The sequence below is a fragment of the Perna viridis genome, chromosome 14 (genome assembly GCF_037379345.1).
Source record: "Perna viridis isolate PV_CMFRI_1.1 ecotype Kerala chromosome 14, ASM3737934v1, whole genome shotgun sequence".
NCBI classification, from domain to species: domain Eukaryota; kingdom Metazoa; phylum Mollusca; class Bivalvia; order Mytilida; family Mytilidae; genus Perna; species Perna viridis.
This window is the reverse complement of record NC_142458.1, coordinates 29,549,618-29,575,774: the sequence shown is the minus strand read 5'-3', so window position 1 is coordinate 29,575,774 and position 26,157 is coordinate 29,549,618. Positions and strand designations below refer to the sequence as shown.

General features: G+C 32.2%; 1 protein-coding gene across 3 annotated transcripts; it reads right to left on the bottom strand.

Annotated features, from left to right (window-relative positions):
- Positions 1-8,592: 8,592 nt before the first annotated feature.
- On the bottom strand, positions 8,593-23,642 carry LOC148598929 (uncharacterized). 3 transcript variants are annotated; one of them, XM_088561430.1, is made up of 10 exons: positions 23,484-23,642; positions 21,177-21,341; positions 20,347-20,444; positions 19,950-20,049; positions 18,261-18,311; positions 16,409-16,558; positions 12,229-12,375; positions 11,215-11,484; positions 10,939-11,011; positions 8,593-9,084 (listed from the first exon to the last, which is right to left on the bottom strand). In XM_088561430.1, exons 1-10 carry the CDS (start codon positions 23,563-23,565, stop codon positions 8,649-8,651), a joined length of 1,572 nt encoding a protein of 523 aa, XP_088417556.1. In that variant the 5' UTR covers positions 23,566-23,642; the 3' UTR covers positions 8,593-8,648. The 3 variants fall into 3 exon arrangements, with proteins under 3 accessions (XP_088417556.1, XP_088417554.1, XP_088417555.1); XM_088561428.1 differs by having other exon boundaries at positions 18,183-18,311; positions 23,484-23,641; XM_088561429.1 differs by having other exon boundaries at positions 18,183-18,311; positions 21,177-21,370; positions 23,484-23,612.
- Between the last annotated feature and the right edge of the window lie 2,515 nt (positions 23,643-26,157).

The window sequence follows — 26,157 nt, the reverse complement described above, 5'->3', positions numbered from 1 at the left end:
GCACATTTGTTTGCTCTGGTGTTAAAATAGAACTGAGTTTTTATTAAAAAAAAGACAAATGTACAAACATATTAATCATTCGACAATTTTCTTAACGTGAGGAATAATACAAATAACAGTCATACGGTACTAAGAACTAAGTAAATTCAAAATTATGTGTGCATTTTATTTCAGGATGTTTTCATCTGAATAGCACGAAAACGTCAAGGCAGGTATCTCTTGGAAGATGTTTGACATTCCGCAAAACAAAGTAAGTAGGGTTCAGCGAAAACGCACATGTAAGTGTTGCATAGTACATATGAATATAAAAACAAAATATAGTAAAACGATTGCAATATGCACAAGAGCTGCAACATCACTCTAACCGAGTTGTAGATAAATGTTACGAAACCCTAGGTCTAAAGTGAGGTGAAACCTAAACCATCGTTGTCGTTGTGCGATTTACTCATTATATGGATATATACTGGTAAAACGTTCGGATATAAACACAAATTCTGATGTCAAAAGTAATATAAAATACAAAGTCTTGTGGATGAAAGGATCATCGATTTTTAACATGATTAAGTCATCGGTGTAAGTACATATAAGTACAACTTTCCCTTGTACGGCGGAGTCTAAAACATTCTTGTCTACATTGCACACTAAAATTATCTACATAGAATGCATGAATTTCCTGTCAATATGTTTTCTTGCATCGAAGACAAAATGATAAAAATATTTTTGAAAGAAGTGTGATAGTAGCATTTAATCTGCAATACAATTCGTAAGATTGTAAATGAATACAGTTTGAATTATCGTCTTAGAATAACAAAACTTGAAAGAAGATATTTTAGCAAATAACTTGTTACTATCAAGATGTTTACTATTCTCTTTTTCACATTGAAAGTCATTATTGTAAGAGTCTTCGGTTAATCCAAATAAATATTATCAATATTGTGTCAATAGACTGCTTTTTGTCACTGCCTAGCGACAAAACATGCTATCAAAGTATTGGACAATCTCTGTAGATTGCACGTTTTTGCACCTGTTTTTGCAGTTCAATCAGAAGGTAAATTAATTATTTATATGATTATTAATCTGTTAAATTCAGAAGATCAAAATGCAACACTAGTATTTTTTTTTAAATATACCTAAGACGTCGAATATTTGATTTAACTAAGGACGTATCAAGTGAGACATTATACTGCTAAGTTTCGCAACTGAAAACTCTGTTTGTTATTTCAATATGAAAATCTGTACTTTTAAGTGTTAACAAGTTCCAACATTTTTTAGCATATTTGCCAAATGCCAAAATTGTTAATTAAATTTGAAAAAAAAAAAACAAATAAAAAAATACACAGTTCCTTTATTGGTAACACTTTCTTCCAAAACAAGAAAACGGCAAAAAATAACATCTGACAATAGATAATGGAGCACGGGAAATCGATATATAATTGGCACACTTTGCTGAAACGTTTTACTGTCACATAAACTTCACTATCAATGTATTGTCTCTTGAAAAAAAAAGATAAAATGATAAATAATATTATGTATAACGCAATGAACTACGAATAAATAACGGGACATGGGACATGAGGAAAGAGAAACAAGGAATTACGAAAGTAATAAAAGTCTTAATTCACTTTTAAAAAAAAGACATGTTTATGATACTAATAAAAAATAAAAGGTAAACATACTATAATAATTATAATTATAACGATTTTTATTATTATAGATGTTTTTGAAAATCAACACTTTCTACACTCAAATTGTCTTGGCGTAGTTGCATTCTGCACTTTAATGAAAGCAAATTCCATACCAACAAACTGTCTTTCTAACCATACAATTGTATGCAGTGAGTGATTGTTTACATTGTGTGAACTTATAATTCCACACTTTTTCATGGAGGTATATTAGCCTAGAACTACGTTTTTAAACCCTCTTCTTAATCATCTGAGTCTACGTATATAATTAGATGGAATTACGTACAACATTGAACGCAATGGTTATAATATTTCAATTTTTCAAAATTAAAAGACATGTCACGCAATCGGACTTTGACTTAGGAATGTCAAAGGTAAACTGAGACTTGTCTGATCCCTAATTACATCATGTTTTACTTGTCATACTTAACAAAGTTAGTAGTATTGCACTTTTCAAAAAATCTAAAACACAGACCTTTCATTCCCTGTATTTCACATGGTAGACCCTCTCGATATTGGATAAGTCTTCCTAGTTTGGTAGTTTTGGTTTTGAGTACTTGTATGCAATTAATTCTAAAATTAAGATTTTCCTGTTAATTTGATTATAGTACTGCTGATTAGAGATTACTCCTTGAAACACTTATATACCATATCAAAATTTGCTATGTATATTATTGATATGTTAATATATTGGCAACATAGGAGGCTATATTTGCACCTCTTATCTAACTAACACGGTGATGAGCTATCGGATCCAGTACAAAACATTTCTTTGAAAACAAGTGTATCCAAGTAGATATGGTATTTCCAGTGCCAGCGAGTGGAAGAATAATCAAGGGAACCAAGGTTATAGCGGTAATCAAAAGAATGCAATCCAGGGACAAAGTCCAGACCTGGAAAACAGAAATACATGACAAAGAACATTAAATAACTAAAATCATACATACAAAGTAACAAAAGCAACTCAGACTCCACTAAAAAACTGGAAGCATGGACCGGGTGCACCGGTAGGGTAGAATTATTACTTTATGATTTCGATTAAATTTCCATTCAGTATGGTGCTCTTACACAGAGGTATTGTTCTTTCAATCCTATGCATTGGTAATGGCAAGGGAGATTTTTTTCAACCTCTCCGTCATATCTGATTTAAGAGTACATCTAGGTTGAACTCGAAATATATGAGTTACAATGTGATGACGTAATCGAAATTATAATTCTATCCATGACTAGATCTTCGTTGTATTGCCGAGATTTTACAGGACTTATCTGCAGACAAAACGATCTATTCTATGACAAATTGAATATACCCAATTGAATAAAGTTGAATTGAATTTATTCACATATTTTGAGACGACCTTCAAATTTTTACCTGTCTTGGTTCACAGTCAGCAGTCGGAGATCAATTGTGTGAAATGACAAAAAACTACTTTCAAAAGTCTTTTATCCATGAACGAAATATGGCTAGTAAGGAGAAAAACTATTATTTCTGTGTAATATGCTTTCTAGAAACTAAAATTAATCGGGTGAGAGTTTTCTTAATTACTCATAATTTAAGAGTATTCAAGGGAACCAAGGTTATAGCAGTAATCAAAAGAATGTAATCCAGGGACAAAGACCAGACATGGAAAACAGACATACACAACAAAGAACATAAAGTAACTAAAATCATACATACAAAGTAACAAAAGTAAATGAGCAACTCGGACTTCACTAAAAACTGGGAGCATGGAGCAGGTGCACCGGAAGGGTGAGCGTCCTCTGCTTTTCTAGAAACACACGCCGAGGTGCTCATAAAAAGTCAAGTCCGGGGTAGACAAACGAGGAAAGGTGAACTATGACCCGTTGAATAAATCAGTTTTCATGGTGCTGATGGATACACCATAACGATCCACGAGTTCATGATGACGACAATAAAACTTCTCCAGTGATGACTTCAATCTTGTAGCAACATAATTCTGTTCCAGAAGCCTATTTGTTAGAGTTCTAGCGCGATACAAAAAGTCTGCGTAGTTTCGGCAAGCTCTGGCATAACGTATGAGTTGTGATAAGAACACTCCATACGCAGGAGCCGAAGGGATGTTGCCACAGATGAAAGGAAAGTTTACAATTCTTAATGAAAAGTCATCACGTTTGTCGTAAAGTTTGATCAATAGTTTTCCTTTACCATCGATTTCTAATTGTAGGTCAAGATATGAGGCTGACTTCACAGTGTCTGTAGTATCCTTTATCTCAAGTTCTTTTGGGTAGCTGCGATGTATGAAATCCCCGAAATTAGGATTGTTTAAAGATAATACGTCATCTATATAGCGGAAACTGAGATTGAAGGATCTAGCCAAACGATATTCTTTCTTTTTTATCAAATCAGCTATAAAGTCAGCCTCATAAGAGTGAAGAAATAGATCAGCAAGTAAAGGAGCACAATTTGTTCCCATTGGACTGCCGATCGTTTGTTGAAAACCACGTCCACCACACTGGACAAATATGTTGTCGATTAAAAATTCCAGCATTTTGTAAACATCTTCCTCTGTATATTTGGCAGATGATTTGGAATTATTTCTCACAAAGTTTGAGGAATCTCTACCAAGAACTATATATTTGAATCTAGGTGTACTATTGTTTTTGGAAAAAAACAACTTCGCGACTTTAACTGAGTATGGGGAATAGAAGTATACAGTGGAACAATCATAGGTTTTAATGCTATTATATTCGAATTTTTCAGTATCCACATTGACTTGATACCACTACGGTAGTAACAAGTGTTGTGGTCGGACTGCAGACCCTCTTTGACAGTTGTGAGTATAGACGTTAAACGTTTTGAAAGAGGTTTGGTGGTTCAATTTGCAGATCCAGCTATAAAACATTGTTTGTATGGATTCTTGTGGAGGTTAGGAATCCAGTACATAGACGGTAAATCACAATCATCGTCTTTGGTAGAGAGGCCAAAAGAGGAAAGCACAGATTTGTGATTTTCCACATAGAAGTAGATTTATTCCACCATTTCGTTTAAAATGCCTGTACTTAGTCCAGATCATTACGGTACCAGCTGCAACGGTGGTGTAATATTTTTTTGCCAAATTTATTTTGGATTGACTTCATTATGGATTGGATTAGTGTTCGATAATTTTGTTGTTGCCTTTATTTTAATTGCAGTGTTTAAATAGACCTTTTGAAAAATAAACATCATACCCAATACCGTAATTACTTCCACTGATCAATTAAATACACATCGACTGTATGTAGAAGGTCGAACACTGTGGATCGAGTCAAAACAAAAGCATCTAGTTTCCTGCAAAAACGACATCATTTGCAGGATAACTTTATTTCTAGCACAAAAATGTACCTTAAAACGAATATACAATATTGAATTATCAAACTTATCAATATACAAATTTGAAACGTGAAATTATTAGAATTATTATTTTATAATGTGGCGGATTAAATAATTCATTAATTCAATAAAATCTTCTCACCACCTAAATGATCTAGCACTTGTAATAAAAGAAGACTCGACTGAAAAAAATCCAACATTATTCATTTTCACAACGCTTATCATGTAAATACTTTGTTCATTCTAACAAAGATTTAAATATGACGCAACAAAACTCCGTATGCATCGTACATGTAGCCAGTAAAATAACTTTAATCGCTTTAGTGAAGAAGTGTTGTAACTTGATAATCAAATGTATAATATTCGTAACTCGAAACATGAGTACAATAGTCTTCGCATTAATTCTGTCCTTTTATAAATCAGAATAAACAGTCTCATGAAAATATTTATTTATCGTCTACTTAACGTTTTAGGGGTCGATTCAGGCCGGGTTGATAAATTCATTCGTCTTGTCTAAATGTTACAAATAAGAGTAAATTACTATCACTTAAGTATAAGACTCAAAATAAAACTCATGTATTTTATCAGCCACTGGATTTATCAACAACACATCCGTCAATGAACAATCTAAGGTACTACAAATGCTAAGGTACCTAGGTTTGCTGAGAATAATAAAAGAATATCCATTGTTTACATGATGATAAGCTTGTCAAGAACACAAGTATGAAATATTTTATTCCTATAGGAGATTATCTAATAATGTAACAATTCTAACAATCATTTGTTTTAAATCTTAACAAGGTTTGAATCTTAAAACAATGTGCAACAACTTTCTATTTTAATAAAGCATAAATTAAGATCGTTTAATGGAGTAATAAACTTTTTTCTGCATGACAAATATTGGGTAAAACGCGGAGGAGTAAAGGTAAATAAAATACAATATTTTTCAGTTTTATTTTTATCCCAGTTTTGCAAATGGTATAGTTTGTTACTTTGTCACACACGATTAAAAAAAGAGGAGGAGTTGCAGACAACCTATGAGACCAATTTTTGTTCTTAAAATGCCTTTGCCAAACAACCACCATTTCTACAACTTTGGCTCATACATAAAGTCCTGTAAGAATGCATATTCCAATATGGTAATTAGTTACTCAAGAAAGTTCCATTACAATCCTTCTTCAAGTTAATGAGAAGGGGATGAGGACAACGCATCAGACCAAGTTATGCCGACAAACGCTTAGGTCCAAGAGCCGTCATTTCTATATTTTTTTCCTAAACAGAAATTCCTGATAGTATGCTTATCCCTAAACTTCATCAAGTTTCATAACAATCCTACAAGTAGTTGAGAAGGAGTTGCAGACAACGCATCACATCAAGATTTGCTGAAAATGCCTAAGCCAAACAGCCGTCATTTCTACAACTTTAGCCTAAACTTATATTCCTGACAGTATGGTCATCCAAATATGGGAATTTCAAACACCACCAAAGATTCAGGTCATTGTGGAGGAGCGACAACCCACGAGGCCAAACTTTGCTGAATAAAAACTGATAAGTCTATTATTTGTCAATTCTAAAATTTCCGCACAAACATAAATTTCTACAATATGCACATCTTCATGTGGTAATATAACATGCCACAAATTTCATAACTTTGCTGTTTAGAAAATAGATCGATCAGACGGACCAACATTTGAGTGGATTATCGATCGTAAGATTCCAGAGTGAAAAAAGGAAGGATCATTCCCAGCCAAGCATCTTCAAAAATAGGCAACCAAATACATTGCCTTGACTGTGTCTTGAAAGCAAGTTTTTATACCCCTACAAATACCCTAGAGTATTCATATGGAATCTATCAAGCGGAATCTGTATTATATAATTAAGGGTCAGGGGTATTTGATATATAAAGTCTTTATTGGTTACTTGCAAAAATGTATCCTTAAGGTAGAGTATTCATATGGAATCTACCAAGCGGAACCTGTATTATATAATTCAGGTTCAGGGTCATTTGATTAAATGTCTTAAAGTTCATACAAGATAAATAATAAATCATTAAGATGGAAAATTAATTGGACATCTATCTGCAAAGCGGAACCTGTTTTATATAATTCAGGTTTCGGGGTATTCAACCAAGTCTTTATTCTTATATTGAATAGTTTTCTACAAGCAAAAACACGTAGAGTATTCATATGAAATCTAACAAGTGGAACGTGTATTATATTGTTCAGGTTCCTGAGTATTTATTATTGAGCTGCCAGTTGCTATAGCACTTGGAAAACTTCGTAAGAACAAATGTAATATGTTGGTCTGCCGAGTTTTCCGCCAATATAACGGTATCATCTGCATACAAGAACTTGATAAAACATTCTAGTAGTTGTTCGATTTCTAGCTGTTTCACTTGTCAATCTATGCTGATTTTATAAGACAAGAGAAATCTTCTTAAATATTTACCAGAAACATGGGAGAATAAATTTTCATTGACCCTTGTCTAATGTCTGATTGATACGTGCACGGGAATATTTAGACCTACCCGTATGAAATAAACGAATTAATGTTTTGAAATAATCGTACATACTTTATATCATGAATATTACCATTTTGATTGGAAAAAGGCATTTTAAACCATAGAGAATCCCTAGACACTGTGTCGAAAAAACTTGTTGTCAAATTTGTCTTCAAAATTAAAGTACGATACAGTCTTTTTTTCCCCTTTTTTTCTAACTTTTCAAAATCTTGAAGAATACAGAGTGAACATTCAATCCAAAATTGAGTAACATTTTCGGAAGCCAAACTAGTTTTCTTTTATGCAAGGAGCTAATTTATTCTCAAAATGAAATAAGATATTTTACTAAAACAACTCACTATTGTAAAGGATCGGTTGTTGTCTTGTGCACTTTTTTTTTTATTTTTTCGATGTGGATGCTTTTTCCCAAAAATTTTTAGTTTGTGATACTTTATTTCTTAAATTTCTACATTTGTTTCCTCTGAACGTTTTCTATGCTTTATTCATTGTCTTTGTTTTTGTTTTTTTGGTTTATTATTATTATTCTTTTTAACCTTTTACCTTCATTTCGGCTTTTCTTTCCAGGAAAATTAGAATTAGTTTGCAAGCTATAATTACATTTTCTGAATATTATTTGCTAATGTTTACATTCAGTGTCATTTATCCAAAGATTCGTAAAAACAATAAAAAAAAGTTGTTTTTGTTTTTGTTTTTTTTTTGTTTTTGTTTTTGTTTTTGTTTTATTTTTTTTTGGGGGGGGTGGATATAATATTGTGCTGCTTTCGTTTTTGTGTGCGTGACGTATTGTTTCTTTTATCTTCAGTTTTTACGTGTAATCTTTTGGTATCGATTCACTACATTGTGTATGTAGTTTGTCTGCGTGGTCATGTTTAGATTATGTGATTCGATTTTGACGTATTTGAAAAATTCCAGCGCTGACCTTTCGTTTGTTTTTGTTTTTTGGAAATGAATATTTACAATGATATATGTTAAATATCGAGCTACCTGTACGTTAATATATCCAAATTGCTCGCAGTAATTACTCTGTACAAAAATTGCAAAGGTACAATTATGTATAACAATGAAATTTAAATTGCTTTAAGTATGCACCAATAATTGAATGACATAATTTCTTTAATTATGACATGTTGTTCATTTCATATGTATCGGCATGCACTTTCTTTTTACACTCATTGAGTGCTGCAATACTGTAAGTCGAATCATTATCTTTCCTTACACCCAACATTGTATCATATACTTTTATGTCAGAACTTCTATTCTTAGTCTCAAAAACTTGGTTAAGTGTGTTATATTCATCGTCGTCAGCTGCACAAACACAGATGTCATTGTCTATGTTGCTTGTCTCTTCATGTTTATGTTTCTTATTCACAATAGCATACTGTTGTAAAGACGAATGTACATCTTTCTCTAAAGCATACCTTTCATCTTCAACACTGTCTGATATCCCATACGTTCCATTGTGTTTTTGATTCATTGAGTTGATGCCTGTGTTATTGTATGTGTACTCGATATTTTGACATGGTCTCTTGATATTTTTGGCAACCATTTTCCGTCTACAATTTAATTCCTTTATCAATAAAACGCATATCATTTTAGTTGCAAAAAACTGTTATAATATATCATGTAAAAAATTATTTGCCAGTGAAATTTTTCAAGATGATTTTTCAATCAAAGGCAGCAATGTACTTTATAGCTGCTTTGCAATATACTCCTGAAACCTACAACGTTCCCAATCCTACGCACACGAAGCGCACGAAATAAAATACACGATCTCACAAAACACGGAACACGATCCCACGAACCTCGCACACGATACACGAAACACGTTGCACGAAGCACGATAAACTAATGATCGTCGCCTCCGTAAGTTTTCTTCTTTTGTAATTTTAAAGTAATTTGTATATTTCGAAATCAAACTTACAAGACGAAACTTATAATAATGAATGATATACAGTGAACGTTTTCGTCGTATTTTTGTTGATTGTTAACATCTTACATGTAATTGTACATTAATGCGAATTATGCTTTAATAAACACATTCGATATACACGATTTTTAATTGTATATAAATGTTTTGATATCAAATCACGTTAATTTTCGTTATACATCGTACATTGCGAATACATTGTCATAGGTCTGGAAGTATGAAAATATAAAAGTTCTTAAAATTGAAGAAAAATTCTAAAAAAAATTAGTTGATAAAGTTGAACACATTGTCCTTGTCCCAGGAGAATAAAGATATCAAAATTTCATGAAGTATTGGTAAAAAGCACTTTTTTGAAATAATTCAGCTATTTTAACTAATGGGATACCATCTTATTTGTCTAAAAAAGAAAATATTACAATATTGATATGAAAAGTGTCTATTTTTATTATATATGGTACATTGCAAAAACATTTGGACTAGACTGGGAGTATGAACATATTAAAATTTCATTAAATTGGGATAATATACACTCAATTCGTAGATGATACAGTATTTTTTCACTCACTCATGCAATACCATCTTATTGCTCTGAATATGAAAAAAAAATATTTATATGAAACAATGTGAAAAATATCCATATTTGTAATATGTGGTTCATTGGGAACAAATTTTCTTTTGTCCAAGGAGAATAAAACTACCAAAATTTCATTAAGTATTGGTAAAAAGTGCTGTATTTTGCTTGAAATAATTTAGCTTTTTTAACTAATGCGATACCATCTTATTTTTCTAAAAGAGAACCTATTCAATTACTGATATGAAAAATGCCCATTTATTATAAATGGTACATTGTGAGATCCTTTTCACTGGTCTGAGAGTATGAACATATTGAATTTTCATAAAACTGGGGTAAAAATACTCAATTGTATTCTCAAATGAGAAACAAAAAGCTATTATAATTTGAGAAACTTTTCCCCGACCATTTCGGAAGGCCCTTCAAATTTTGGCAATATTCCATTATATGTACAAATAATGTACGATTGTTTGAAACCGATTATTTCCTACATGACATTGATTCCTGAATATTTTTTTTTCCATTAAAAAGGAACGTTACAGTGATTTTGGCAAAGAAAACGAAATTACCACGATATTCCATAAAATTGATCTACCGTAGGAGCTAATTTTATCATCCAATCAGAATACAGAACCGTTGCACGAAGAACGTTGCACAATACACAAAGAATGAAGCACGAAGTGCGCACACGAAAGGCACACGCATACGAAGCACTCGAAGCACGCTGAAAAGGGAATGTTACACGTTTCAGGAGGTGTACGTCAGTTGGTCTTTGTCCCTGGATTACATTCTTGTGATTACCGCTATAACCTTGGTTCCCTTGATTACTCTTTAAAACAAATATGAATTAGCTTTCACTTCAAGGTATACATATATATACAAAGAACAAGCGATATTAAAGACATTTACCTTAGAAAAACTATAACTCCACAAATAATAATGCAGATACATATCATCGTTATAGAAATACCTGCAATAAATCCTGAAACAAAAGAATATTTATTTTAATTAAAAGCGAATATCAGCTGATTGCCTGTGATGCTTGTGCAGAACGAATAATTGAAACGTGTACGATTCGTTTGAACGTGTGTTTGTTAACATTTGGCGTCTTTTATGATCAAATTGAGTATTGAATAAAAAATCATATACTCTGATTGAAGTATTAAAAATAGTCCGTTAAATTACCTTTGTTATCGTTTTGATAGTCTCTAAATATGGTTGAAGTTGTTCTACTTGTTACAGAATGCGTAGTTTTTGTTGCAATCGATACATAGGACGATAACCGATTTCTCGTCGTACTTATTATGTCACTTGTGATACTCCATGTTTTTGTAGAAGAAATCAATGGCGATACACGTTTAACTGTCGTTTGAAAACTACTCGTGGATTTCCAAACATGAACTGTCACCTTTCGTGTCGTTGAACGTGTTTTTGTTGAGTATGATTTCATAATTTCTGTAATACAAATATATATCTTATTAATTAATTAACCAGCATCATTAATATTTTAAAATGAAGACTCATTTAGAAGAAGAAAATACGCTATTGCACTTGACACATATAAATCATGTACAGTTATTTCATTGTTCGAATGTTTTTGGAAAGTCATTGATATATCTTACAATAACTTCTAGTGCAACCATGCGTTTTTTAGTATGAAAATATTAGTTATCATATTCTGCCTATTATTTAAATCATGTTTTTGTGTTCTCGATATAAATTTCATTTCGACAAAACTGTTTAAATATGTTAATATCCATATATGTGTGAAACATGGAAAAAGATAAATTGCTTTTTTTTTAATGTCTTTATGTTTCTCTTAATAAATCGAAGTTAAATTACGTTTGTTAACATAGTTTATAAATTTTCCTTCTTAATTAAAAACAAACCATGTTCAATAAAATTTGCATTTGTAAAGAATATTTAAAAACTGTAGGATCTGGTTTATTGTTGTAATTCATTCCACGTTGGGTTTATGTTCATAAACAATGCATACCTTAAATAAGACTTTTTTTTAACAATTCCAAGTTCAAAATCTACTTCTGCAGTTTTAAAGGATTTATATATATATATATATATATATATATATATATATATATATATATATATATATATATATATATATATATATATATATATTGTCCGTTGTTGGTTGACAGCATTCCTCTGTACTATTCCTTACAATACGTTTAAACATACCAACTTTATTCACATCAACTGAAGGTAATGTACATGCATATCCATCAAAATGTTCATCACAGTTTCTTGATATAAGTTTTGTCTTTACATCGTTATAACTACACTGAACATATGAACAGTTTATTACTGCAGATGCAATAATCTGATCTGAAAACAAACATAAAAAGCACATGGTAAAATCCTTTAATTCGTTTATTTCAGCTAAATGTTATAACACAGAAACAGTGAAAATAGTGGTTGCTTTCTTTTGTTTAATGCTTTAGGCTCTTAAAACCGTCAATCAAACTAAAATATGTCAACAATAATATACTATGTACCTTTAGTTGGTTTCCACAAGTAAATATACTTACTAAGGGAATACACATGTAGTTACGACGGTAAACTGTAAGCTCAATTAAGCTTGTAAATATTTTATTGTTTCTACCACTGATTTTACCCCTATATTTCTATTTAAACAGCTTCTAGGTAATATTGTCCTACTTTTTGTCCTTCAGAATCGGCCAGTTTAATATACATTAAGACATCAACAAAGTTACATACATTATTCATAGATATTTAAATACCGTAGGTTGCGTCCTTTTACTGTTACTTTTGATGTAAATAATATGTTATGTGAAAGTTTGTTTAGAAGGAAATACGTTATTTCAAAAGTATTATATATATTTTGAGTTTTTTACAATTTTCGGTATCAATTGAATTCAGTCATATCTATTTGTCAGTTTTTCATTTGGTTATACACTTATCACTAGAACAATAGCAGATATAATTTCTGTTACATTCAGAACAGTCTTGCCGTATTCAATAGAAATGATAATTAAAAGAACCAAAATTCTAGGGAAATTAAAAGAAAGTAATCCAAGGAAAAAGACCAGACATGGACAACAGATATACACAACAAGGAACATAAAATAAAGGGACAAAAATATATATGCAATGCGTACTCTACTAAAAACTGGGATTATTTACCAGGTATACCGATAGAGTAAGCGTCCTCTGCTTTTCTAGGAACATCCACCGAAGTCATTAAATGAAATAAAGTACGGCGTAGACGGAATATGAAAGGAAAGCTATAACACGTTCTATAACACGTTCAAAAGTCGGTTCTCATTGTGCAAATGGATTTTGTTTGCAGTACTTGTTCAAAATGCGTTCATTCATTAAAACAGATCATACCTTTTCTATTGCAATATTAATCAGAACAAAAGTTGAAAACGAGGAAAATTTGAAGAAGCATTACCCTTCCTGTTAATTATACATGTATGTGTAAACTATGAACTACAAAACGGACTTTTAAGTATGTACATAGCCATATTATATAGAGAATAGCATTGAATTAATGCATGAAAATACATGTACATGTATCAACACTTAGACCAAGCATATTTAAACAAATATACATGTAGTGATGTACCGACATATATAAAGCTGAATAAAGTTTGTAACAGTCCCTGAACCTATCCACGCAACGGTTTGACGGATCGATGACCGTTGACTGATTGATCACTGACAGATCGATAACCGATGACCGGTGACCGATCTGATCGCAGTTTTGTTATGTAAAATAACGAATTATTTGTTAAAAATGAAACAAATGTAATATAAAAGTATTAATTAATGTTCAAATTTATTTCATTATGTAAATATTTGTAAAAGTGACAAAGAAACAGCGGAAACCGTAAAATATATTGACCGCTCTGTGGTCAGGTGAGGCGATTACCGGTTTTATAGATTGGTTGGACGAATTGATGACTGATCGGAAAGTAATCGGTGATCGAATGACCGATCGCAATTTGTGTTGCACGGATCGGTTCAGGTTCTGTATGTACACTTTTAAAGTAACTGTTATATACATATATTCCTTGAATGATGATACTTAATTCGCCAGTATGGTGAAGTGTATTTGCATATGTGAGTGGGGGGGAGGGGGGCCTATGTCAAAATCACTATCATTAAAATATTGTATTTATGTATGGAGCAAAAACACCACCGTGTTGTCTCGTCTTATTTGGTATAGATTTTTCATCAATTTTAAGTATCTATGATGATACCTCATGTTCCTTATAAAACAAATACTTTAGAGAGTTCAAATTGTACATATACACTCTTGCTATGTCTTAAAGATATCACATTTACACCAAATAGTAAGCCGCTACATTCTTGGTTATTTTACAAACTTTCTGTATTTATTTATGTAGATTACGGAGTTTGACAAGTCATACAGTCCTTGAACCGATCCATTCAACGATTTGGCGGATCGATGACCGTTGACTGATTGATCGCTGACGGATCGATGACCGATGACCGGTGACCGATATGATCGCAGTTTTGTTATGTAAGATGACTTAAGATTTGTTTTAAATAAAAGAAATGTAAAGTAAAAGTATAAAGTGATGTTAAAACATATAACATTAAAAAAATATGTGTAAAAACAACAAAAACCGTAAAATACATTGACCGCTCTGTGGTCACGTGGTGCGATCACCAGTGAAATGGATCGGTTTGACGGATCGATGGCTGACCGGAAACTGATCGATGATCAGTGACCAATCGCATTTTTTGTTGCACGGATCGGTTTAGATACTGTACCAAATTTCTGATGTAAAGAAATATTGCGACGAAATTGTTGGATATGGTATATTTTCTACGATACTATACAAAAGGGGGAGGGTAACCATGTTTTGTTAAGCAGGAAAAGGAGACATCTTAAACATAATTATCAACTTTTCTGCAAGTTATATTATAAATCGTAGTCTGCGTTGGCAACTAAATCGGTTGTTCACACGTATCCCTTACATGTCAACGTATCTGAGGTCACTGGTTCCTTTGTTTCAAAGTTCAAGTTCTATGTGAAAAACGGTATGGTTTAGAAAATGCAAAAGTGCAGTGCATGCGCTATGTCGATTTACCTGATTTACAATTCATTTCAAAGAGCGTATTTCATTTTACCAGAAAACTGCTGCGGAAAGTTAACTATCGGTAGCGTTTTGTTTTAATATTCGTTAAAATACAAGAAATCGCCAAAATATCTCATCTCATGCAAGATACGAGCCATTTTTTAACTTCCATGTAGATTTTTCAGACTTCCCGCAACACTTTTTTGAAAAGGATACCTATTCATTGACCTACCATTAAAATTTGGATATATAAATTTGTCATCTTCCCACTGCACTTTTGACATTTATGTGGTCCGACCCAGTCTTGATTAACCGACCACGTGACTCATTTTTATTGCACATTTTGACATTTTGTTGATCTTTTTGTCTTTTGGAAAGTTTCATTTTATGCACTTGTATACTTCAAATATAAACATCGACGAAATTTCACGTATTAACATGAGTTTAAAAGTCGCTCCTTTACGTTGATGAAAATATGACAATGTATGACTTTTCTCCTTAACACACCTGCGTGGAAAACAGACATACACAACAAAGAACATGAAGTAACTAAAATCATAAATACAAGGTAACAAAAGAAAATGAGCAACTCGGACTCAACTAAACACTGGGAGCATGGACCAGGTGCACCGGTAGGGTAAGCATCCTCTGCTTTTCTAGAAACACCAACCGAGGTTTCATGAAAAGTCCGGGGTAGACGAAAGAGGAAAGGAAAACTATGAGAAGGTGAACAAATCAGTTTTTATGGCGCAAAATGTTTTACGATCCACGAGTTCATGATGACGACCATAAAAATCTTGTAGCAATATAACCCTGTTTCAGGAGCCTACTTGTTAGAATTATAGCCCGATACAAAAGTCTGCGTAGTTTCGGCAAGCTCAGGCATAACGTATGAGTTGCGATATGAATACTCCATACGCATGTGCTGAAGGGATGTTGTCACAAGGAAAGTTGACAATTCTGAATAAAAATTCATCCCGTTTGTCGTAAAGTTTGGTCAATAGTTTTCCCTTACCATTACGCCTTTAGCGTGACTTGGCCAAGCTGGAACCAACGAACCCCCACATCCTCCTAGACCCCTATAGCAGTTATGGACATGTAAGATGTAATGTTTTCTTCTGAAAGCTGGAATTCACAAATTTTGAATCACTTTACGCTTATATTATAAAGCCTATTCTAAATTCATCGTTTTGAGCTCGTTTTTATCCTGTCAATTTGTTATATATATTTCGTATTTTTTAAATAGATATTATATAACAATGTGTTATTTGTTTTTATAAACTTACTATACGAATTAAATGGAATGTGCCAAATTCGTTTCATAGTTGTCCAAACTTTTGAACCATTCGGTAACTGTTTGCATAATGAATTTTGTGGAAAGCTGCTACCTGTACATTTCCACTCTGCTGCTTTGTGAGTGCCATTACTCATATTTCCTTAAAGTATACAAAAATAATTTAAAATAAATTATCATGTGAAAGAGTAATCAAGGGAACCAGAAACACGCTTTTGGTTGTTTGATACTCTTTTTGCAAACCAAATTATTTTGTATAAATTGGCTTAGTATCGTGGGGTCAGTTTCAACGATTGGTTTACACAATAAATTACATAATTTAGATTTGAATAGGTTAAACGAAATAAAATGTTCAAAAATTAGAAGCATTTCCTTAAAATAAAATAGTAGAAAAGAATTGCAGTATTAATGTGTGGGAAAATATGTAGGTACTTTTATGTTTTATGCAATGGAATTTTGATAATGTAAACTATTCTAGATGTACCCTGAAGAATACCCGTGCATTAACATAATGAAATTACATTTAATTTGTTGTGTAAAAATATCATGCTTTTACGACAAGTCGATCGCTGAACATGTTGATAGTAGTTTATACAAACAACAAAAAACTACACAAAAGGCATTTTCAACAACATGGGCTACCCATTTTGATTAACATTTGGCCACAGATATATCTTAGATGTATCTTGCTAAACATTTTTTTACTTCAGTCAGAAAAGTGGCTAAATCTAACAGTTCTGAAGATATATGCCAAAAACTACTATCTGACCCCGAGTTTCTACATATTAGAAACGGTTGCCAAGTTGTTTCGGAAATCAAAAATTCAAACGTTTATATCGTTTAGAATACCATTTAAAAACTTCAATACCAACTTTTATGGATCCTGTCGTGTAATTTCTAAGATGTTTTAATGTAATATAATTAAAAATGATCAAAATACGTCCATAAAGGAAGATAAGTCCTACATGGGTCATTAGAATTTCATGAAAATACGGCAATTGATAGATCTCATCAGGCTGAAAACTTTTATCTAGTTAGAATTTGGATTTACATAATCGGTTTGAAAATATATGCAATAAAAATCTGTCTAATGCCTTTGTTATCCTGAGTAACATAAACCATGTTTTTTTTTTTTGTTTTTTGTTTTTTTACGGATAAAACATCTTAAGTCTTTTTGTTTGCAGTAGTACCCAACAAAACAATCAAACTAACTTTCATTGACCCACGTCTTGTGGTTTCTGAGGGGAGCATTGTTGAAGATGATATAAATAAAGCAAAATTCGACTACTAAGGGCAAAAACTCAAACACCTTCATTGAATTCTGTCAGACTGTTGAAGTGAGGGGATATGTGGAGAACATTGTAACGTCAACCACGAATGCGACCTTCGCCAAGCGTAGATAATAACGCAACTGGCCTAAGGCAAGGAGAGCTAAAACGAATAGAACATCCCTGTTTTCCTAGTCTATGCATCCAGCTTACTGTTGTACTGTTTTCTATTTGTGTGCATCTGAATGTTGTCATTTACTATGTTCTATTTTTACTACGTACTTTGTCTGGTCGTTGTGTCTTTTTATCCACGTTCTTATGCGGGATTTCTTGATTTCCCTCTACAACTTATTCGTTAGAAGTGGTTGTTATTTGTCATTTATCATACTGACAAAAATATATCGGTTTAACCTATATTTTAGAACATGAAATGAACATCATTTTAAAAATTATTTATCTCAGGTATCGTTTTTTATAAGAATCACAAAATTGAATTACCACATGGTATTTTATGAGAAGTGTCGCAATCGTCTGGAATGAATTTTGCTCCCGTTGGTGTGCATTCAATGTAAATACCTAGACAATGAGTGTTGATCCACTTTCGTTCATCATAAAAAACTTTCACTTCTGAAAAAAAGTCCCAAACCTCAACAATGTTTAGAATATGAAATGACAAGTATCAGTTAATAAGATATTGCAACCTACATTCACTTCGTAACGTTTTTTTGATTCAATTAGGAAATGAAATAGCTTTAAACATAGTTAAGAAAGAGTAATCAAGGGAACCAAGCTTATAGTGGTAATCAAAAGAATGTAATCCAGGGACATAGACCAGGCATGGAAAACAGACATACACAACAAAGAACATAAAGTAACTAAAATCATACATACAAAGTAACAAAGGTAAATGAGCAACTCGAAATCCACTAAAAACTTGGAGAATAGGATTTATCCACTCTTTATTAAGTATATCATTCGATTGTTGCACAAGATCATGAACAATACAGTAATATTTGTCTATAATGGCATTCAAAAGAGAGCAAAGTCATTGACAACTGAGACATGTGCTCTTTATAAACAGGTTAATAACGTATAGAATGCATTACATAGGAACATTTTAAAGAGTAATTAAGGGAACCAAGGTTATAGCGGTAATCAAAAGAATGTAATCCAGGGACAAAGACCAGACATGGAAAACAGACATACACAACAAAAAACATGAAGTAACTTAAATCATACATACAAAGTAAAAAAAGCAAATGAGCAACTCTGACTCCACTAAAAACCGGTAGCATTGACCAGGTGCACTGTTAGGGTAAGCGTTCTCTGCTTTTCTAGAAACATAGTCCATAAGACAGATTATTGCTGATTAAAAATGATCGTTAAGACAGACTTGATTGTTCACAAATAATGTTTGAAATTAAGAGAATGGTTTTTAGTTTGGTTTATTTTATGAGATTTGAATGTATTGGATCCTCAAAAATACAGATTAAAATCAGAGAGGGCTATTATTACGTCAAAACATAGAATATATAATCCGACGTTCGGTAATATTTTCTACACATTGAATCCCCTCTACAGTAGACAGTGTCTGAATTTTATCTGGATATTCTTAGTTCCACTGAATATACTTTCTTTTTTAGTCTAGGGTCTTTCTTGTACTTTTTTTTTACTAACACATGTTAACTTTCGTTAAAGCACTCTTCCGCTATTTAGAATTGAGTGTACCCAACTCACTGTATGTCTGAATGATTTGAAAACGAAAAAGTACCAAATTGAAAGAATGCGTATGGAATCGATTGTTTAAAATTTTATTTTTGAAATCAAATGCATAAAAACTAATATTATGTTATTTGGAAAAATGAAAATATATATAAGTTACGAAGTCAATGTCCTCAATGATCTCGCTATGATTAGCTAGTGTAGTCAAATGCTTTTGTTTTGTTTTTGTTTTTGTTTATTTTTAACATGTTTTTTTTCTGTCTTTCGCTTGACTCTTGCTTACCATGATTTTTATTTGCCTTCAACTAACGATAGCAGTGCGTTTAAGGAATTTCGAATCTGTTTCGTTGACCAATTCACTAGGGAGTAAACGCTTCTTTAGTAACAAGTAAATATTTCATGTATGATTTTTTTACTCCCATTCTTATATATCAATTTTGTTTAGCAGTGTTTGTATGCTTTATATTGTTGGACGAATGCCATCGTTTGTATAAACTATACCTTCATTGGATTCAATATTTGTAGTAAAATATTGTTTCAAACCTGTAACTGTGTAAACAAAATAATGTTGATCAGAACTTTTGCATGCACTGTTAGCTGCAACCGTCTGTGGTATTTTCTCGAGACAAAAGCACTGTGTTGTCTTTCATGGAAAGGAAATGGTAAATAACATATTTAAAAGGAAACCAGATATTTAAAGGCTATCCTGTTATTTATTTTCACTTTTTTTTAAGTCATTGTGTATTCATCAATGGAATGTAAAGTTTATTAAAGAAGGTAAAAAGGTGCAAAAAACACCACATTATAAGTATTATATATAAAGTTCTTATTTCAGCAAATTACTGCTTTTACAATTTTATTCTCTTTAGATGTTTTTCTTATGTCATAAAAAGGAATTTATTTTTGTGTTCTACAGTTGATTAGTATTTGTGATACTTACAGAGTTATTGAAACCAATATTTTGAGTCTTGCATCGAAACAAGCATTCTTCTAGGGATTGTGAATGATATTGATTGCTACCTTCTATATGATAGCATCCTAAATGAATAAAATCAATAAAACATATAATTGCCTTCCAATCTGATTGAATATATAAGTGACTTTAGGCGTAAAATCATGATTCAATCAATGTTATTAGATGTATTGGTCTGAAAAATCCCCAACGAAGGAAATGTTTTATCGTTCCCACCACGGTACTTGAACTTGTAACGCTGTGACATCTATAGCAACACCGCCCGCACAAAGTCCAGCGCCCTAAACCATTCGACCAACTAAGCTATATTAAGATATAGCTTTCGCTGGCCTGGTCATTTCTGCTCGTAGGGTTGGTATAGGACCGCAACTTAGTACACGATGTATGGAAGTACAGGACAGCTCATGTAGGTGTTGTTATGTAGGATATATAGAGGAACAAATAAACGATACATATCACAACAAACGTAACAGAAAGTAACGGCTCTACAGTGCTAAATATATTCAAAAATTAACGACTATAGATGGGCGTACCCATCCCCCTGCCCCTCAAGAGATTTTATTTTTTTTGTTTTGCTTCGCTCGGCATTTAATTTTATCCACGTCCCCTAACATGAAATTCTGGACCTACTTCTTGTTTCTATCATTAAGCTTTATTGATTTAAAATAATATTCTGAATTTCTCTTTAATAGGTAACGACAATAATGTAGGAATTATTTTACCCAAATTTATGTATTGTAGTATTGATAATTCTGTACTTTATTTCAACGTATGTTTATATTTAAAATTTTTCTTACCTTTTGACAGAATCCATGATGCAGTTTTATGTTCTTGTATCCAAACTTTCTTGTCATTTGGCTGATTAAAAGCATTACATGATACATTAATGATGTCACTAACTAGATGTCCACCATCTCTGCCGCATTTACTTCTTGCATCTATCCAAGTTATGTTAGCCAAAACTGTGGAAGATACCATCCAGGTCATTATTCTTTTAAAATACATTAACAATGTGGCGAATAACGTTTGCATTATAAATAAGCGCGTCTCTCCAAAGATAAAATTGTTCAAACCGATAATATTTAAACCCGGCACCGCAACTTGTACATGCATATTGTCAAATTGTGTTACCAGGGTGATTTTGGGTTGATTTTTAATTTGTCCAGAACAGTTTTCACTACATAACATCGTTTTTTATATTCTTTGAAGGTTACCGTTCTCGCCAAATGTTTGTTGCAAAATTCAATGGTCAGAATCTGTCGATATTACTGGTTATTAACAAAAATGGTGGTATGACTATGGGATTTCTCGTAAGAAATAACACAATTCTGTTCAATTCAGCATATGAGACGGGAATCTGTTCCAGGAAAAATAAACTATTGAGTAAAGAATTGTTGAATCAATGTTCTTCAATGGACGTCTAGAGTAGTTTTAGAATTACAAACTATTGTCCATAAAGATAAATAAACAATTCACAAATCAGGATTCATTCATATAAACACTATGAAGCATTGGAGACATCGACATCCATGATCATTAACCTAAAGCTTGTTAAATAATTAACTAGAAAGCATGTACATTTGATGAATAGAAGATATAAAGGACCTGAAAAATTTGTTTTGCAATTTAAATCTAAACCTAGAAACTATAGACGGAAAGGAAGTTAACAGTCAATTATGATTTGCGTTAAGTGTATCCTTTATTCCGAAATGATTGATGCAATAATGTGTGCGAATGGTTTCATCAAAGTTTTCTGTAATTTTAAAATAGTAATTAATGGAACCATGATTCCAGCGGAAATAAAAAAAAATGAAATTTAGGGACAAAAGTCAGAAATAGAAAACAGGCGCACATAGCAAAAACATGACATAACCAAAGTAATACATGCCAAGTAACAAAAGTAAATGAGCAACTCGGACTCCACTGCACTTTCTAAAACACCCACCGAGTTGTTCCTAAAAAGTCAACTCCAGACGATAGAGGACAGGTAAAACATGACAAGTTGAACAAATAAGATCTACGAGTTCAAAATGACGACCATAAAACTTCCGTATTGATGACCTGTAGCAATATAACCCTAGAAGACTTATTTTAAGAAGACTAGCGCGGTACAAATGTATGTGTAGTTACAGCAAGTTCTGGCATAACGTTTGGGTTGTGATATGAAAAGTTCTTACGCAGGTGCTTAAGGGATATTGCCAAGGAAAGTTGTCAGTGCGAAATGAAACTTCATTGCGTTTGTCATAAGGTTTGGTCACTAATCTTTCTTTACCATCGATCTCTAAGTGTATGGCAATATTTGAGGTTGACTCCATAGTGAATATAGTATTCTTTTTCTATTTGGGGTAGATACGCTGTGAAAATTCTCCGAAATTAGATTGTTTAACGATAAAATGTCATCTATACAGCGGAGATTAATGGAACAGATATTTCTTTCTATCTTATAATACATGAGCTAAAAGAGTCTCGTAAGAGTGAAGGAATAGGTCAGCGAGCAGAAAATCACAATTTGTTCCCATTGAAATGCCGACCAGTTGTTGAAAGAGTAATCAAGGGAACCAAGGTTATAGGGTAAGTAAATGAATGTAATCCAGGGACAAAGACCAGACATGGAAAACAGACATACACAACAAATAACACAAAGTAACTAAAATCATACATACAAAGTAACAAAAGCAAATGAGCAACTCGGAGACCACTAAAACCTGGAGCATGGAGCAGGTGCAATGGTACGGTAAGCGTCTAATACAGTGGACAAATATGAATAAACGTTTCCTAAACTTAAAATGATCAGTGAAACATGTTATAAAAATACCACAGCGAGCTTGTCTCTTGTCACCGAAACTTAATAAAATGCAAACAGAAAGTAGAAACTTCAATGAGTATAATTTCAAGCTTAGATGACTCTTCATTTCAATTCAAAAGAATGAATCGAAAGGCATGGGTACTACCTTTAAAGTGTTTTTGAAAGAACTCCTCATTAGCTTATAGTTCTGAGAACGACGTATGATAATAAAATTTACATAACAAATGTTTTTTTTTATTCAAATAAAATTATATTTGCTATTCAACTAGACGTAGACAGATAAGTTTGTAATTCATACCAGTTTTATGAGATAAAGATGCATCCGTAGAGTATATAACAGCTACTAAAAGCAACAGTTGACGGACAATACACGATTCCATTGTTCCACCATAACTGTTCGCCAATATTATAACTTCCTTACTGTCACTCGTAATTACACTTGAGGTCGTTTTATCGACGTATAGATAAGGGCTCTCGTACTCGTTTACGTCAAAAATGTAGTTTGAAAAGTATGTTGGTGTAATTGAAAACCGCTTACTAGTTATCTCGAAACAAAAAACTATACATTTGTACTAATAATGCCAAGTTTGGAATTTTATTTTTCCATTTCGTTTTTTTTTGTTTTGTTTTTTGTTTTTTTTTTGTTTTTTGTTTTTTGTTTTTTTGTTTTTTGTTTTATTTAATATATTTATAAAGGTTGTATTGTTCTCATCGTAAGAATGGAAATATTTTGATCACCAAGACATTTATCTTCAAATACCTTGAAGTTTATCTGTGTGTATTTGTCAGAGTCTTAAGACCACTTTACAGCAGGTTGATATTTTAATAATAATATTCAAGTGAGAGTTACATGAAGGAAGTACTTTTAACGAAACTACTAACAAAGTTAAACAAACAAAAAATATGATAATTATGTGTCAGTTCGATGGGTGAAATGTTTTTCACTATAGCATTTACATTTACCTAAACGTGTAAAATATCCATATCTTCGTTTGTGTGTCTGTGTGTGTGTGTGTATGTTTCGTTTGTGTGTGTGTTCTTGTATCGTTGGATTGTGGTTGCCAGAATATATTTAATTCGTTTATCCAGAAACTTATATATGTCATATGTTTTTATGTTGGTCCTATATATATAGAAATACAATGAAAATGGATATGATGGATATGTTAAGGAGATAACAACCCCAACAAGATGAAAAATGTCAATTCAAGGCCACATATTGGTCTTCAATGAACGATGAGGGATCCTTACGTCATAGGGCAGGCTGCAGCTTGCCTCAGAACAAAAATATACACAGGTTAAGCGCAATAGTTGCCTCTAGTAGTATAAAAGTAAACTAGAAATGAAAACGAATATGGGAATAGGCGCAAAAATTGCAGCTAGGTTAAAGTACCTTGACGTGATCAAAACCCTCCCCCTTTGAATCTCGCCACTGTGAAAAATATAATACAATTAAACGCAGTTGAAAATCAGTTGTAAAAGATCAGAGTCCTATGTTAAAACATAAATTATGAAACTGATTATAAGTTACACAAATGAACAAACAAAGTACTGCTAACAGATAACTGACATATCAAAACATAGACTATTTTCTTCGTATGCGGTTCGTTAAACTTCTTTCACAAGTTTTAACTGTATTCCTTTTTAGATATGTAGTAGGAATTGTCTAAATAAACCAGCGTCATGGTCTTTATTCTCATTTCTGTCCTTACGAACAGCGCCATCTTTCTGCTTCTAAGTTTTACAAAAGTTTATAAACAAGAATCAAATGTCTTATTTCTTCCCTTTTTCGTCTCTATTGCTGTTCACAATCTAACTTAAGTTTTACCAGGTTTCTTCAATACAGGATATATCAAAACACCAATGCGATGTAAAATTAAGAAGAACAGCGTTCCAGTTCATGATAATCTCGAAAATTATAACGTTTAAACTAGAATTGACCACGAAAACTACTCAATGACACTGAGGTGAGAACATGTACAACCCCTCATACAATATATAATTGTCAAAATACTACAGTGTTGACTTGTTAACAGTTATGGATTTATTTATTTGCATTAAGTAATAGCTTCTTAAACTGATGGAGGCCGTATTACTTGGTTGATGACAAATCGACCTATTGAACCAAACAGAATAGAATTTCACACACCAAAATGTGATGACCAACGGAGTAAAACCTCATAATTTCTTTTGTCTGTTTGATGTTTTAAATTCCTTCTATAGATATTAAATTTCGTTTTTATGCTTTGTTGCATTTCAAAACGGAAGCAGCTAGTACATTATAATGTAAAATGAATAAGTAATATGCAATAATAAATTGCACTGATCTTTAAAGTATTTAATTAAATGGATAACTAATAGTGGTATTGGTGTATAATATTCACCGATATTTATCATTGAAATTAGATGAGTAAAACATAGTTCTCTGTATTCTTGGATTCCGAAACTTTGATATTGTAGGCATCATATTGACAGTGGTCAAATGAAATATCGTAATGCATAATTCGTCTTTCGAAATTTTTATTGTGTCCTCAATCAACATCGGTTATTTCTGTCTACACAAGTAGACGATTTTATTTTTACTTCTTTTATAGCAATGTTATATTCTTTTTCGTATATTTTCCATGTTTCGTTTAAAAATTATTGTTTCTCGGCATGTTTGTACTCACGTACGCTTGATCGTACACATAATTGTTTTGGTATTGAGAAAGAGCAGTTAATTGTTGCTCTATCTCATCAAACCAAATTTTAAAGTCATTGTTCGAAATCGACTGTTACTTGCTTTCAGAAATCATCTTTCATCTGAAGTTATACATATATATTTAAATTCGCAATACATATAACGACAATGGATTTGTCACACAAAATAAATGTAAGGATGAACATATTCTTCTATCAATTCAATAATATATATATATATACGTCACAGAATGTGACGACTCTATTCGCTACACTGCTTCATCGGATCATAT

Excerpts from the sequence above, each read along its gene's own strand:
- LOC148598929 (XM_088561428.1), bottom strand. The coding sequence starts at position 23,565 with ATGGAATCGTGTATTGTCCGTCAACTGTTGCTTTTAGTAGCTGTTATA. Across the intron at positions 16,559-18,182 it reads TTCTCATAAAATACCATGTG|GAAATATGAGTAATGGCACT; the intron begins GTAATTCAATTT and ends GTATACTTTAAG. Across the intron at positions 11,485-12,228 it reads AGTTGATGTGAATAAAGTTG|AAATTATGAAATCATACTCA; the intron begins GTATGTTTAAAC and ends TTTGTATTACAG.